Below are 16,658 nucleotides of genomic sequence, written 5' to 3'. Positions count from 1 at the left end.
ACACGTGAGGACTGGAGGATGAAAAGTGGTCAGGAGCTGAAAGTAGCAAGCTGTCACTAACAGCATCTCTATGCTCTGTTCTCCAGACCACTCATTAGAAACTAATGGGGTATAAAACATAATAATCTGAAAGAAATGGTGAATCTCCCTCTACACTGTTCCCCTCAAAAACTACCAGGACAGGAACAGCATGGGATTACATACAGAGTAAAGTTGCCTCTCCTCTTTTAAACTCTGAGTTTCTCTCTACATTGCCCCCCCTCAAATTCCCCAGGACAGTGACAGCACGGGGTTAGATACAGAGTAAAGCCCCCCTCTACACTGTCCCAGTCAAACACTTCCAGGACAGGGACAGCACGGATTAGATAGTCAAGCCCCATGCACCATTCCCACACTGACCAAGAGTTAGTCTGCTACACTGATTCCTTGATGCTCTGTTGGGTAACTCAGACCCAAAATGTTGGAGTGCCAACTGTTAATTGTTCAAAGGCTCCAATGTGCTGCCATTTTGGAACGTTGCTCATTGGATTTAATGATGTACCTGAAACGCTGCGTCTTGCAAGTTTTTGAATCAGGTGCCAGAAAGCAGGATTCAACCGGGCAGTTGGTTTACTCAGCCAGTACACACAGGAGGCTGAATGGTCACCTTCTGTGCTGTAAGCTTTCTATGAAATCCCCTTGGACCCCAGACAGGGGGTCAGTTTTCTCCACTGCGCTTTTCTGAATGGGATTTGAATGCATTGACCCAAATTCTAGGCCAAGCCTTGAAAGTGAATGGACAAGAGAAGATGGTCAACACTCTACTATCTCAATGTGACCCCAGGGGAAGGGTCATAGAATCCAGGATCCAGACAGTGCAGCAAGAGGCCATTCAGCCCATCAAATCTGTACCAATCCTCTAAAGAGTATTCCACCTCGACCAACCCCATCTCTGTATCATGGCTAACCCACTTAACCTGCACATACCTGGACACTGGGCAATCTTTAGCACGGCTTTGGACTGTGGGAGGAAACCGGAGCACCTAAAGGAAACCCCCACACAGACAAAGGGAGAACGTGCAAACTCCACAAAGACAGTCGCCCGAGGGTGGTATCGAACTGGGGTCCCTGGTGCCTTATGGCACCTGGCCACTATATAGTCCCTGTCGTTATGGGAGGAGGGGTAGGTGTCGAACCCAGTGTACCAATGCCATGCTGGGTGCAGAGGATCTAGAGTGAGACAACTTACCCAAGTGAAGATTGAGAAGAAAGAGAAGGTGATAGCAGCTCGAGCAGCATCAGCTCCTTCCTTTAACGGGTCGTCCTTCTCCAGATCTGTTACTTGCCACTGGTTGGTGAGGAAACAGAATCCCACAAACCATAGGAAGGACCAAAACGCTGTTAGAAGAAACAAAGGAAAGGAAACTGTGACTCTGCAGCAGAGGGAGGTGGGTCCTGAGGCACGAACAATCCAGAACACCATCCAAGCAGCATCATCGGTTCAGTGCAGAGCACAGACTGGAAGAGGGAGGGAGGGGAGAGAGACACTACATGTAAGGGTGCTGTCTCTGTGGGCAGCAGTAGCATGATGTGGGGGTGGGGGGAATCACAGGTACAACAGAGGGAGTGAGCAAGACAGCGTGGCACCAGGTGAGAGTGATAGATAGCTCACAAGCTACAGAGGGGGAGAACATGACAATAAGGGATTGAGCAAGAGAAGCACAAGAGGAAAGGACATGTGACAGAGTGAGTGTGCGCAAGAGGGTGCAGGCACATGAGAGTGAGAGCAAAAGGGGAAAGGAATTTAGAGAAAGTGTGCACATTTGTGAGATACAGAGGTACATAAGTGGACAGACAGAGGAAACGAGAGAGAGAGAGAGAGAGAGAGAGACAGAGAGCTACATTTGGAGTCACAGCTAACACTTATCGAATTAAACTCTGCTATTCCCATAGGAGTTCTCTCTTTGGGATAGAGACCTTTTTTTTAATATTGTGAACGGTATGAAAATGGCTGTTTTAACACCAAGGATTATGGAAAGCATTTCTGAACATTTAAACAGTAAGTTTCTGAAATTCCTTCTAAGTTGTGTTTACCAGGACTGGGCACAAAACAAGATTCGGCTGGCAGCAGGTTGTTGAGTGGTTTGTAGAATTGTGATGAGTTGTGGATGCCAAAGGCCATCAGCTGACGACTACCTGATTGGCCCTGGGGTAGATGAACAGCTTGTGGGTGTGAACAATAGTAGCCAGTCACCTTTGGATTGCTACAAGGGACAACACTGTGTCTTCATCTCCAGTAAAACACCTAGAGTCTAAAGAATGCTACTTTATCTGCCCTCATCAGTTGCTGTAAGCTGTGGCCTTTAACCAGTAGCAAGAAATTTTACAGCGAATGTATCAATTGTCTGTGCCCCCCCCCCCCCCCCCCCCCCCCAAATGAAACAAAAAACAAACTTGGGGAGAAAGATTGGAAAATCCCAACAAACAACTCAGTCAACTCTGTGGATGTGACAACTGAATCACTTCCCCAATAGAAACCAAAAGAACTGCAGATGCAGCAAATCAGAAACAAAAATAGGAATTGCTGGAAAAGCTCAGCAGATCTGGCATCATCTGTGGTGAGAAATCAGAGTTAATGTTTTGGGTTGAGTTCGAAGGATGGATCACTAGACCCAAAACCCTAACTCTGATTTCTCTCCACAGATGTTGTCAGACCTGCTGAGCTTTTCCAGCAATTTTTGTTTTTGAATAGCTTCCCCGGCTTTTTATGTAGTGTATAAGTGCGCATGAAATGAGAAATAGAAATTTTATAAACTTATATGCGTGTGTGTGTGTGTGGGGGGGGGGGGTGGTGAGAGTTAGAGGGGAGGAGAGAGAGAGAGAGAGACAGAGAGATTCATAAACTTATAATAGTCTGTGTGCATGAGAGAGACAGCATATGGCTGAGAGTGAGTGTGTTTCTGTGTAAGAGAGAGACAGAATTTTAATATGTCTGCCTGTGCACACGTGCGACAGTATATGTGTGTGTGTCAGTGCATGTGAGACAGACAGTGAGGGGAGAGGGAGAATCAGGGAAAGAATGAAAGATAGAGTTTCAATATATGTATACCTGTGTCTGTGCATGTGTGAGTGTGCAAGACAAACAGTGTGTTTTAATTAGTACAGTTATATCTACAGTTCCCAATTGTTTATCTGTGGTTAGAATTAATGGATTTCTAACAAATAGTTCTGGTAAAGGACAGAAACTTGGGTGTGACAGCTAATTTGGGGACAGTGTGCACTGTGATAAAACCATTAAGCTGTGTAACAGCTCTGGAAATAGCAGGGCTAGATTTGCAGGGCAGTGGCCCTGAATATTTTTAAGGTCGAGGTTGATCAATTCCGTGCCAAACAAGAATATAAGGTCATTTGTGGAGATGGGAATGTGGAATTCAAAACAATCAAAGCAGCCATGATCTTATCGAATGGTGCAATAGGAGCCAAATGCTCTCCTTTTCCTCCTACTCCATGGGGCAATGTGCAGGAGGATCTACTGCTCTCTGAGAGACAAACACTGACCTGAAAATCCAATGTCTCCCAGAACCACCTTTTTGCGATCCTTTACGCTGCTGATCTGTGGAAAGTAAGCATCAAGGGCAAGGAAGGCCATGCAGCCGATGAAGGCCAGCACACCGATGGTGATACCATAGTTACAGGCGTTGGGATTCCGGTTGAAGATGCAGTGCTGTTCCACCTCCGTCGGTCGGTTCATGTAACCTTCATTGATAATTGATCCAAAGACAACAATCGAAAAGAGCTACAGACACAGAGTGGGAGAGAAAAAGGAAGATAAACTCCAGGTTGGGTGTTCCAGCTCAGCCTATTGTAGGCCAATTTAGGCCCCTCAACATCAAGCTGAATTGGTGTTATTGCCTTCAGCAGTAACGTAATTTCACAACATCATTCATCTATGCTTATTAACTAACTCTGAGCTACACAGTCTGAGAACGCAGTTTTAAACAAAATCCACTCCAATGTAACATCACACTCCTGGGCGTGCTGCCATGGCAACCTCATGGACCACTTACCCAGCTTGGTGCTTGACTGCCTAACCCCACAGAGAGAGAACTAGACAGCTGGAACAATAGAGAGACAGAGAGCGAGAGATATAGAGAGTGCGTGAGTGAGACAGAGAACAAGAGAGGTTGCAAGGATGGAGAGGGAGTGGGGGGGGGGGGGGGAGAGTGAGAGTGAAAGTGAGAGGGGATGAGGCAAGAGAAGAGAGAGAATGCCAGGGAGAGTGAGTGAATGTGCCAGCCGGTAGCCTAAAGCCTGACCAGTGAAAGTTGCCTGTACAGAAGCCTCCCCCCAACCAGTGCACCCTGAAGAGGGAGCCACTCCTCGAGGTACAGCAAGTAGGACATCACACTTTTATGTTTTAATACTAATTTTGTTTTTATTAATTCATGAATGGTAGGCTTGGTCAATACTGATTGCTAACACCTAATTCCTCTTAAAGTGGTGGTGAGCTGCCATGTTGAAGTCCATGTAGTGCTGGCTCATCACAGCACTGTCAGGGTCTTAATGTGAAAAATCAAGGAACAGTGATACATTTTCAAATCTTACAGATGGTGGTGTTCCTATGTATCTGCCATCCTTGTCTTTCTAGACAGCAGTGGTTGTGGATTTGGAAGTTGTTGTCCAAGGAGCCTTTATTAATTTCTGCAATGCATCTTATTGATGTTGTGGTTCTGTTCGCCGAGCTGGGAATTTGTGTTGCAGACGTTTCGTCCCCTGTCTAGGTGACATCCTCAGTGCTTGGGAGCCTCCTGTGAAGCGCTTCTGTGATCTTTCCTCCTGCATTTGTAGTGGTTTGTATCTGCCGCTTCCGGTTGTCAGTTCCAGCTGTCCACTGCAGTGGCCGGTATATTGGGTCCAGGTCGATGTGCTTATTGATTGAATCTGTGGATGAGTGCCATGCCTCTAGGAATTCCCTGGCTGTTCTCTGTTTGGCTTGTCCTATAATAGTAGCATTGTCCCAGTCGAATTCATGTTGCTTGTCATCTGCGTGTGTGGCTATTAAAGATAGCTGGTCGTGTCGTTTCGTGGCTAGTTGGTGTTCATGGATGCAGATCGTTAGCTGTCTTCCTGTTTGTCCTATGTAGTGTTTTGTGCAGGAAAGCCACACACACACAGACCAAGTCCTAAACTATGAAAGCAACATGAATTCGACTGGGACAACACTACTATTATAGGACAAGCCAAACAGAGAACAGGGAAAGACAACGGAGTGAGGACATGCCGCAACCCAAAGGACTAGCCACACTACCATACATCAAGAGCATTTCCGAACTGACAGCCAGACTACTGCGACCACTAGGACTCATAACAGCACACAAACCAACAGCCACGCTCAGACAACAACTCACCAGAACAAAGGACCCGATACCCAGAATGAGCAAAACAAATGTAGTGTACAAAATCCCATGCAAGGACTGCACAAAATTTGCAACACAAATTCCCAGCTCGGCGAACAGAACCACAACAACGAGCACCCGAGCTACAAATCTTCTCACAAACTTTGACCATCTTATTGATGAATAGAATTGACTAGGTTAGGATAGAATAGCCTTCATTGTCACATGCACTTGAATGACTGCAGTGAAAAGATTGTATTTTGGCCTCTTGGTGCCACCTTAAGTACAGGGGACCTAGGTACAGACATTTTAAGTGTTGTTACAGAATTGAAATAGTGAAACAAAAAAAGACTAACGTGGGAATACAGAGTCTATAAACACTCCTGAATGAGAATAAAAAATGTCTGTAAAGTACTCCATGCCCGCTAGGCCTCAGAACACGAGGCCTTGCTGCCTCAACGTGCTGGTCTCCATCTAGGACTCATTCCCCCCCCCCCCCCCCCCAGCCAGCCTGGGCTCCCTCTCACCCACTCAGGCTGCGGCTCAGCCAGAGGCACGTACTCTGTGCCCCGCTCCAGGACTCTGCCTGTGTGCACCGCACTCCGGGACTCACCCCGCGCACGCTCTGCTCCCCCTGTCTGCAGCTGATCTCCTGCGCTGGGCTGGTCTTGGATGCCGTTCTCCATTCCCTTCAGGTGAGGTAAGTTAAAAGTTGAGTGGGTGTGGGGGGGCAGAACTGCAGCAAGAGGGAGAAAAGAGAGAAGGAGCTCGTGAGCAGAGGAGCTCTGGGTGGTGTGTCTAACTCTGTCACCATGGTTACACGCTGCTGCTACTACGAAGTGGTGATAGTAGAGTAAACATTTGTGGATGTGGTGCCAATCAAGCAGGCTGCTTAGACCTGGATGGCATCGAACTTCTTGTGTACTGTTAGAACTGCACTCATGCAGGCAAGTGAACAATATTCCATCACACTTGTAGATGGTGGACAGGGGCTTTGGGGAGATAAGGCGGAGTTATTTGCTGCAGATTCCTAGCCTCTGACCTAGTCTTGTAGCCATTTAAAAAGGCTGGTTCAGTTCTGCTTCTGGTCAATGGTAACCCCAAGAATGTTGATAATGGGGGAAGTTAGCAATGAATTCACCATTGAAAGGCAAGAGGTGACAGTTAGATTCTCTCTTCGTAGAGACTATCATTGCCTGGTCACCACTTGCCTGGTGTGAATGTTAATTGCCACTTCTCAGCCCAATTCTGAATATTATGCAGTTCTTACTGCACTTGGGCATGGACTGCCTCAGTAACTGAGTTGTGAAATTATGCTGAACATTCCCAGTTTTGACTTATGAAGGAAAAGTCACTGATTAAGCAGCTGGAGGATGGTTAGGCCTAGTACACTATCCTGAGGAACTCCTGCAGAGATATCCTGGAGCTGAAATGACTGACATCCAATAACTCGCCAAAACAATCTCCATCCTCTTCCTCTGTGCCAGGTATGATTGCAACCTGCAGAGACTTGCCCCCTGCCCCCCGATTCCCATTGACTCCTGTTTTGCTAAGGCTCCTCAAAAGCCACTATCAACCAAATATGGACTTGATGTCAAGGGCAGTCACTCTTATCTCACCACTGCAATTCTGCTCAACCAAAGGTTGTAATGAGGTCAGGAGGCATGTGGTCCTGGTGAACCCAAACTGGGTGTCACTGAGCAGGTTATTGCTGAGTTGGTGCTACTTGTTAGCACTGTTCATGACACCTTTCTTTACTTGACTAATGACTGAGAGTAGATTGTGGTAGTAATTGGCCAGAATGGATTTTGCTGTACAGGACATTTCTCGACAATTATCCAAATTGTTAGGTAGACTCCACATTTCGGGAACTCCGACCACAATGCTGTATTTCTTCTCCTGGCTTACAGGCAAAAGCTCAAGCGGAGACTTCCCCTCGTGGATAAAGGTCCTGTGCTGGACGGTGGAAGCAGAGGATCAACTCTGGTGCTGTTTGGAATCGGTCATGTTCAAACAGTCTGCAGTACCCAGGTTGGGTACACCACCACCACCATCACAGCCTTTATCAGTAAGTGTGAGGAGGACTGCATACCGAGCAAGTCAATCTGGATATTCCCCAACAGGAAACTCTGGATGAATCAGGACAGACAGGACACACATCTGAAAACCAGGTGTGAGGCCTTCAGATCAGAAGACCCACTTAAATATAAGGAATCTAAGTATGACCTTCGCAGAGCCATTAAGACAGCCAAGGACCAATACCGTTCCAAACTAGAAACCCAGACAGACACCCGGCGACTATGGTAAGGAGTGAGTGACATCACAGGTTCAAAAAAAGAGTCAGTGCAAGATAGCTGACGATGACATATCCTTCCAAGACCATTTCAATGCCTGCTATGTTCGCTTTGAGCAGAATTTGGCAGAGAGGTAGCACCTATTCCGACATGTCCTGACAAACCTATCCTAACAGTCACTGCATCAGAGGTCAGATCAGTTTTCCTTTGCATGAATCCAAGGAAAGTGATGGGAACAGACGGAGTACCAGGCCGTGCACTCAGAGCATGTGCAGATTGACTGGCAGAGGTCTTCCCGGGCATCTTCAACCTCTCCCTGCAGCAGGCCACTGTCCCTGCCTATTTCAATAATGCCAACATTATCCCTGTGCCTAAGAAGGCTCATGCAGCGTGTCGCAATGACTACCACCCAGTGGCCCTAACTTCAGTGGTAGGAAGTGCTTTGGAAGGTTGGTCATGGCATTAAACAACTCCAGCCTCCCCACTACCTCTGACCTACTCCAATTTGCCTATTGGACCAACAGATCCATGTCAGATGCCATATCACTTGCCCTTCACTCCTCCCTAGAACATCCTGACACCAAGTACAGCTACATAAGAATCCTACTCATTGACTACAGTTCAGCCTTCAACACTATTATCCCCTTGAGACTGATGACTAAACTTAGTGATCTCAGACTAAGCCCCACTCTCTCTGCAACTGGATCCTCAGTTTCCTGATCCACAGGCCACAATCAATGAAGATGGGGACAATATTTCATCCTCAACACTGGAGCCCCCCAGGAGTGCGTACTCAGCCCCCCTACTGTACTCACTGTATACCCATGACTGTGTCGCCAAATACCAGACCACTGCCATTTACAAGCTCGCTGATGACATCACTATATTCGGTCGAATCTCACATGGCAATGAAACAGACTCCAGCCAGGAGGTGGAAGACCTGGAAAAATGGTGCACTGAGAACAACCTAGCTCCCAATGCCAGCAAAAACAAGGAACTCATTATTGACTTTCAGCAGAATGTTACTCATGCCCCCCCTACACATTAACAGCACAGAGATGGAACGAGTGGAGACTGTCAAGCTCCAGGGAGTGGTCATCCACAACAAGCTTTCTTGGACTGTTCATGTGGACGCACTGGTTACAAAGGCCCAACAAAGTCTCCTCTTCCTCAGGCAGCTGAGGAAATTTGGCATGACAGCAAATAACCTTGCCAAGTTTTATAGGTGCGCCACTGAGAGCATTCTGTCTGGATGTATCACTACCTGGTATGGTAACTGCACCATTCAAGATTGGACATGGTTGCAGAGAATGGTGAACTCAGCCCTGACAATCACAAAGGCCAACCTCCCATCTACAGAATCCATCTACCAGGCCCGCTGTCAAGGAAAGGCTGCCAGCATTTTCAAAGATCCATCCCACCCTAGCAATGCTTTTCTACAACCTCTACCATCAAGAAGGTACAGAAGTTTGAACACATGCACCAGCCGGTTTCAAAACAGTTACTACCCTACTGTTGTTAGAATACTGAATGACCTCACAAACCCTTAACATTCGCCTGTACCTGAGTTTTAGTTTTTGCTGCTGTTACCATTATTTACTATCTATGCTACTTAACTCTGTGATCTGCCTGGATTGCTCGCAAGACATAGCTTTTCACTATGCCTTAGTACTCTTGACAATAAATTCAATTCAATTCAATTCAGATTCCAGTGTTGTCACTGTACTGGAACAGCTAGGCTTAGGGCTCTGCAATTGCTGGAGCACAAGTCTTCATTGCTATTGCTGCAATGTTGTCAAGGCCTGTAGCCTTTACAGTATCCAGTGCCTTCAGCTGTTTCTTGATGACACATTCTAAATACCTGAGTTTTTTATTTTTCTGTATTACAAAATAAGGCTAGTTCAAAATCACTGCACTTTTTTAAAGCATCTTACCTGACACTCAATATAAATACTGTTCACACAGCTGTTGATTCAACAAGTGGGGGAAGCCTGATTACAGAGGAGCTGGAACCAGGGAGCGGTGTTTGAAGGGAGATTTGACTGGCCACAGGTAGCTGATTGATACTTGGTCACTAGTCCACAGACCAATGACAAAAGGCTTTCTGCCTGCCAACAGCCATGTGATTGGCTCCCAGGTAGCCAAACAGCTTTGGGGTAGGAATGTTTGGAGCAGAAGCTATCAGACCTTTGGGAAGGAAGGTGCTGTTTCTGCTCTGCAGTAAAATAAAAGCATCTCAAATCTGAAAATAGCCAGTTTGTTTCCCCTTTCCAGTTGTTGTAAACTGTGATTTTTGTTTAATAAGTCAGAGACCTTTATAAGTCACCCTGTGCCTCCTGCAAAAACAGGCTAATAAGGAAGATAAAGAATCGGCATTCCGATCAGCAAACTCTGACAGGACTCACTGAACTGCTGCCCTCAGATCCCACCTCCCTCAATCTTTAACACCCATGTTGTTTGAGTGTCTTTCTGTATGTGAGCTAGAGGCAGAATTTTATAAGTGGGCTAGAGTTTTAACTAAAGTAGTTATATATTGACAGCACATAACTATCAACTTGCAGTTAACAACAATTACTATTTAGACAAGTAAGTAGATGCTAAGTACAGAAACCTGGTTAATACCAGGGGCAGCATGTGGCTTACTGGTTAGCACAGGGTCCCAGGTTCAATTCCAGCCTCAGGCAACTGTCTGTGTGGAGTTTACACATTATCCCAGTGTCTGCATGAGTTTTCTCCGGGTGCTCCGGTTTCCTCCCACAGTCCAAAGATGTGCAGGTCAGGTGAATTGGCCATGCTAAAATTGCCCATAGTGTTAGATGCACTAGTCAGAGGGAAATGGTCTGGGTGGGTTACTCTTCGGAGGGTCGGTGTGGACTTGTCGGGCCAAAGGGCCTGTTTCCACACTATAGAGAATCTAATCTAATCATACATTGTCAACCTCGGTATAAAAAAGCAGGAAATTTTAAAAAATCTTTTACATTTGTGAAGTCTCCAAGAGGAGCAAGCCTTGATTTCCAGAACACTACTCGATAAGGTATAACAACATAGAGTAAATCGAATAGGCTGAAGGCTGGGGTCTGTGATACTGGTGATCTCTGGACACATACATTCATACAGCACAGAAGCAGGCCCTTCGGTCCAACTCATCCATGCTGACCAAGTTTCCTAAACTGAACTAATCTCATTTGCCTGCATTTGGCCCATATCTCTCTAACCCTTTCCTATCCATGTACCTGTCCAAATGAGTTTTAAATGTTGCAATTGAACCCATCTCTACCACTTCCTCTGGCAGATCATTGCCTATACACACCTCCGTGTGTATGTGAAAACGTTGCATCCATCCACTTGGCACTTCCAGCTACAGATTGCTGCAAATACCTCAGTTGTTCTTTTTGATTGCCCTGATGTGCTGGGCTCCTCCATCATGGAGGGTGGGGATATTTGTGGAGCATCCTCCTCCAGTGAATTGTTTAATTGTCCACCAATATTCACGACTGAATATGGAAGGATCGTAGAGCTTAGGTCATTTCACCATTTAAACTAAAATACTGTATTTTAACCTGCAAGGCACAGGTGTAATGTTTTTGAAGCACTCATGTACATAAACACAATCCTTCCAATATTGAGATGCAGGAGGGAATTCCAGACGGTTGAGTGAAGATGGTCGCCAATGGTGAACTGGTTAAAATGGGTGAAGACATCACAGGGGACCAGACTTGGAGAATGCAGAGATCCCAGCCAGTTGAGGAGGTTATTCAAAATGTTTTAATAGAAAGCTGGATAAGACGTAGTACAATGAATAAAGAAACAGAAGGTTATGTTGACAACGTAAGGTGGGGGTGGGAGGAGCTGATGGGCCAAAGGGTCTGTTTCTGAGTTGGAAAATTCCAAGTACCGTCCTTCCCACTAACCCAGTTTGATTCGAAGTAATTGCTTCTGATTCCCAGGATGCAGTAAAGCTTCCGAAGACCGACTGCATTTCGTAACTAAAAATACAGAGTTGCTGAAATGAAAATAGAAAGCATATTTTAAAGCACTTTATAGGCATCAAGGTGTAGTTGCTAGAATAAAAGAAACATGGCAAATTACTGCTTGTGCAGTGTGATAAATGTTACAGTACTTTGTTTTAATGACGGTGGTTGAGGGATAAATATTGGAAACAGGACACCAGGGTGAAATCCCTCTTCAAGTAAGGCCATGGGACTTTTTGCATCCAGTTATGAACACTTACAGGATCTAAGTTTAAGACTATCAGAAAGACAGCTCTGCCAACAATGTAGGCTCTTCCTCAAGACTGCAGTGGCTGTTTTAGTTTGGACTTTGCGCTGAGGCTCCTACAGTTTGAAACTGAAAAACAGAAACTTCAAGCAGCCAACACAACAAACAGTGGGCTTGTCACATGAGGAGCACGGGAGAGGTCTCAATGCTGGCTCTTCATCTGCTCAATCCGAAGGGAGGTGGTTTCGGGTCCACGTGGTCCTCAGGCGGAACTTAAAAATACCGACGCTAATTCGCTGGACTGTGTGGTGACTTTGTTCTTCACAGGCCCTGCAGCAGCCAAGATGAAAGAGCCAGTAATTTGCCACAGTGTAACTGGGGCAGCAGGGTGAGGATTATTTGAGAAACTGTGACCACGTTACAGCAACACTTCGGCCATAAGGCTTCAGTTAAGATTGAAAAATAAGATTGAAACTCCTAGAGCCCAAAATAATGATCACTGTTATTGAACATCCTCCCAAAGATCAGTGACCTCTGGCGCCTTGTTTGACGAGGGCACAGGCCAGATGAAATCACCGCCAAACTGGGGGAATTGCCCATCAATCCCTGGAGTTTTCTTCCTAATTTCGGTTCTGCAGTGTTCAAGACAGCAGTTCCTCACCACCTGCAGAAGGATAAATCAGGTTGACAGGCAAGAAGTATCAGTGTTGCCAGAGTTAGCCACATCACAAGATGCAAAAGGTGCTACCCAGCGACTGCAGAAATTTAAGGACATGGAAGAGCATCAAGCAGGCAATCAACATGTTATCCAAGGAGAGAAGAACAGGCACTAAATGTCATCATGCTGTCTGCTCACCCATCTCTTGATGGTTTGTGGGCTCTTGCTGTACTCGGAGCAGTTGCCACATTTCTTTATAAAACAGTGACAGAAAGACAAACTCAGTTCACTAGCTGTGAGTGCTTTGCATCGCCCCTTGCTTTCTGACCTACAATGGCATGACTCAATTTTCAAGTTCTCATCCTTTAAATCTTCATGGCCTTGCTCATCTCTTACCTTCGCCAGCCCCAGATCATCCTCAGTGTCATCTGCACACCTCTGTCTCCTGAGTATTCTCCATACAGGAAAGAGCCACAGCTACTCTGACCTTGGACTCCATGAGGGTTGGCTAGTTGGGGATCAGAGCACCAAATCAGAAAATTGATCTGATGCAGAACGTTCAACTCCAGAGCAAGTCCCAGTGTCCCAGGAATCTAAAGCCTTCCCTCCTGCACTACTTTTTAGCCATGCATTCATCTGCCCTATTTCTATGCTTACTTACACCAGTCACTGGGAATAACCTGGAAGTTAATATATACTTGAGGTCGAGCATGCTAATTTCCTACCTAACTCCTTAAATTCTGATTGCAGAACCTCATCTCCCTACCAACCAAAGCCATTGGTGCCAATTGTTATGGACTAGGCCAGACCACTCAAAACATTCTTAAGCAGGCAGCCCAGACTGTAGCTTTGCTATTTGTTTTGGTAAGTGTATAGTGAAAATTACTCGGAGTAGTTAGCTAGATTGACTACCAGGTTTTAAAACTGATAAAAATGTATTCACAAAATTACAGAATGAAACACAAAGAACTGAATAAAGAATATGTACAGAAATCAGTCTATCCAAACGACTTAATTATGCTGCTCCAAATATACACAACAGTCCCAACGAACAAAACCCTTACACACTGTCAAAATGAAACAAAGGCTGACAAGTCCAAGTTAGAAGGGCAGAAGGAGAGAGAGTCCAGCAGCCTGTTTCCACACAGCTCTACAGCTGAACTTCTTAACTTAACCTCAGTTTCCATGACTGGCCACTTCCCTTTCATTACACAAGTTACTTCTAAACATAAAAGCTTTGGCCTAAAGATTAGATTAGATTAGATTAGATTAGATTACTTAGATTAGATTACTTACAGTGTGGAAACAGGCCCTTCGGCCCAACAAGTCCACACCGCCCCGCCGAAGCGTAACCCACCCATACCCCTACATCTACATTTACCCCTTACCTAACACTATGGGCAATTTAGCATGGCTAATTCACCTGGCCTGCACATCTTTGGACTGTGGGAGGAAACCGGAGCACCCGGAGGAAACCCACGCAGACACGGGGAGAACGTGCAAACTCCACACAGTCAGTCGCCTGAGGCGGGAATTGAACCCGGGTCTCAGGCGCTGTGAGGCAGCAGTGCTAACCACTGTGCCACCGTGCCGCCCACAAAGTCTCATCTGTTTACATATAAACAAAGAGGCCTCTCAATGCCCTTTTATTTTCGTACCAAACCCAGCTGCTTTGGAGCCCGGAGTGTTTTACCACCCCTCTGAAAAAAAATCAAGGACACAGTATCCTTGAGAAAAGGATCAGTTTTGTGACACAATGTGGACCATGACCTCTGGCTGTTCACCCTCCTCCAGAAGAATGTCATGCAGCTGCTCAGAGCTTCTTGACCATGGCACCAATGGGGCAACGTATTATCTGGACTCATGTCAATGACCACAGAAAGATAACAAGTGCATCCCTCATCACTATTGCTCCTCCTTTATTTTTCTCTCCTACTACACAGCAAAGCACATGTAATACACAAACGTGGCTCTGATTGCACTCCCTTGTGATATCAAAATCCTTACCAGCTTCCAAAACAGAAAAGTGATGTGTCAGCAGCACGCCAAGGGACCCCGTCACTATCTGCCTGGTGGTAGCTCATTTCCTTGCTGCTTCCAGGCACTTAAGCTGCAGTGAGAGTACCTCTCTGTATGTACCATCCCATACAACAATCAGCCTCAACAATATACCACAGTGACTCAGCCACTGCTCAAACTCAGAAACCCAGATCTTAAGTTTCTGTGGCTGGTGAAACTTCCAGCACATGTAGATGTCTATGCCCAGGAACATCCTGTACACAAAATGCAGGATAATTCCAACTCGGCCGATTGTTACCCTCGATCATCAGTAAAATGATGGCAGGGGTCATCAAAAGTGATAGCACATTGCACTTGCTTAACAATAGCCTGCTCACCCTGGTTTTCAATCTGGGTTGCACCAAGGCCAGTCAGCTCCCAAACTTCATCACAGTCTTGGCTCAAAGATGGACATTGCTGAACTCCAGGTGAGAATAAGAGAGACACTACCCTTGACATCAAGGCTATGTTCAACCATATGTGACATCACAGGGCCCAAACAAAATTACAGGCAATGGGAATCGGTTAAGGAAGGGCAATACAGGCTGGCTGAGCTCACATCCTGTGAATGAATAGAAAACCCCAGCTGGGGCCATAACCTCCCACATATTGCACATAGATACCAACATCCAGAGTAGCTGTTAACCCCATTCTGGCTGCGGTAAATTCATCTCCTTGTCATGATGCTGTGGGTGGAACCTGCCCTCAGGCAGAGAACTCAAGATGATGGAGATCTAGCTCAAATCCTGCTAAAAGTTCAAGAAGCAAGTGGATTTAAGATTGAGCACTCTGGAAATAAGCTACAATTTTTCAAGCAAAATCTCCCTCCAAATAAATGAAACTGGATGGTGGTCTGCAAGTGGCACTCCCTCCAACTAAATCCCATTGTTCTCTTTGCTTCTCTCTCCCCAGTAGCAATGTTTTACTAAGGAAGCTAATCGTCCAGGCATCTAATCAGAAGGGAACAGAGAATCAACAAGAGCTTTAGTGATGCAGCAAACAGACGGCCCCGAAACCTGCCCTCCCTGACCTCTATTCCTCCCCTCTCAAATCTCCTTACGAGAAAGGTCTCTCAGTGTCAATCTCTCCCGTTGAACAGGGAATGGGCTGATTAAACTGGATATAGAAGGACAAAAGCCCCTTTCTCTTCTCAACTCAGTTGTGGTAATAAATGCCTGACATAAATCCATTAGCAAGGTTTCCCTTTGTATAACAGAAGCACTGGTAGATCAGCCCATGCTTAACACTCCCAGATGTAAGAATAACCTTATCTTGGTCAATGAAGACTGTGTAGGCTTCAGTGGTGCAGTAATGGTGCTTGGTTTATACATTTCGTTCAACATTACCCTTCTTTTGACAGCCCATCTACCACTTCCCTGTTTTCTATTAAATTTGTTTACCTATTTTGGCAATTACATGATTATTATATGCTTTTAACCTGATTACTTCATCTATATATGGATTTTGTAATGAAATTTACACTGAACTTCAGCCTTTGGACAGTGACATGATTCTTAAATTAAATACAATAAACATCAGTACTATGGATCAAATGTTTAACCTGCAAAAAAACACCCACAACCCAAATGTCTCTGATCGCCCCATACTAAAACAGGGGCTCAGGACAAACTCCCGCAGTTTCAATCTGCATTACAACTGGCTTTTGCTACTCAGATAGAGATAAGGGGGACTGTTTTATCACAGCAAGGTATTGTTATCTAAAACATACTGCCTGAAAGGGAGGGAGAAGTAGATTCAACAGGAACTTTCAAAAGGAATTTGGAATAAATATTTGTAAAAGGAACTTTTTGTGGGTTTATTTTGAGGGTGGGAAGTTGTGGGGTAATTGCGAAACCCTCATGTTTTCTCAAGTTTCCAAAGGGCCTCTTTTGTAATGTATCATCTGTTATGTCCCCAGCTAATGTTATTATTGACAAATCAAATCCCAAACAGGAATTTGACTTGATAGATATTTTTGGCCTGAACAATGTGGCCTTTTACTGAAACACAAACATGCAATGCTGCAGATGAAATTTTAACAGAAGTTTATCACAC

At 45.5% G+C, this 16,658-nt stretch overlaps 1 protein-coding gene across 4 annotated transcripts in view; it reads right to left on the bottom strand.

Moving 5' to 3' along the window:
• The window catches only part of LOC140489398 (synaptogyrin-1-like), a 44,296-nt gene that overhangs the window by 10,430 nt on the left and 17,208 nt on the right, over nt 1-16,658 (bottom strand). For all 4 annotated transcript variants that reach the window (XM_072588912.1, XM_072588913.1, XM_072588910.1 and 1 more), the window contains exons 2-3: nt 3,538-3,775; nt 1,229-1,377 (exon numbers count right to left, since the gene is read on the bottom strand). In XM_072588912.1, the coding sequence (XP_072445013.1) occupies nt 1,229-1,377; nt 3,538-3,775 (387 nt within the window). The remainder of the gene's footprint in view (nt 1-1,228; nt 1,378-3,537; nt 3,776-16,658) is intronic.

The sequence above is a fragment of the Chiloscyllium punctatum genome, chromosome 18 (assembly GCF_047496795.1).
Source record: "Chiloscyllium punctatum isolate Juve2018m chromosome 18, sChiPun1.3, whole genome shotgun sequence".
In the NCBI taxonomy this organism is placed as follows: domain Eukaryota; kingdom Metazoa; phylum Chordata; class Chondrichthyes; order Orectolobiformes; family Hemiscylliidae; genus Chiloscyllium; species Chiloscyllium punctatum.
Note: the sequence above shows the minus strand (reverse complement) of the source record. Positions and strands in the feature narration are given on the sequence as shown.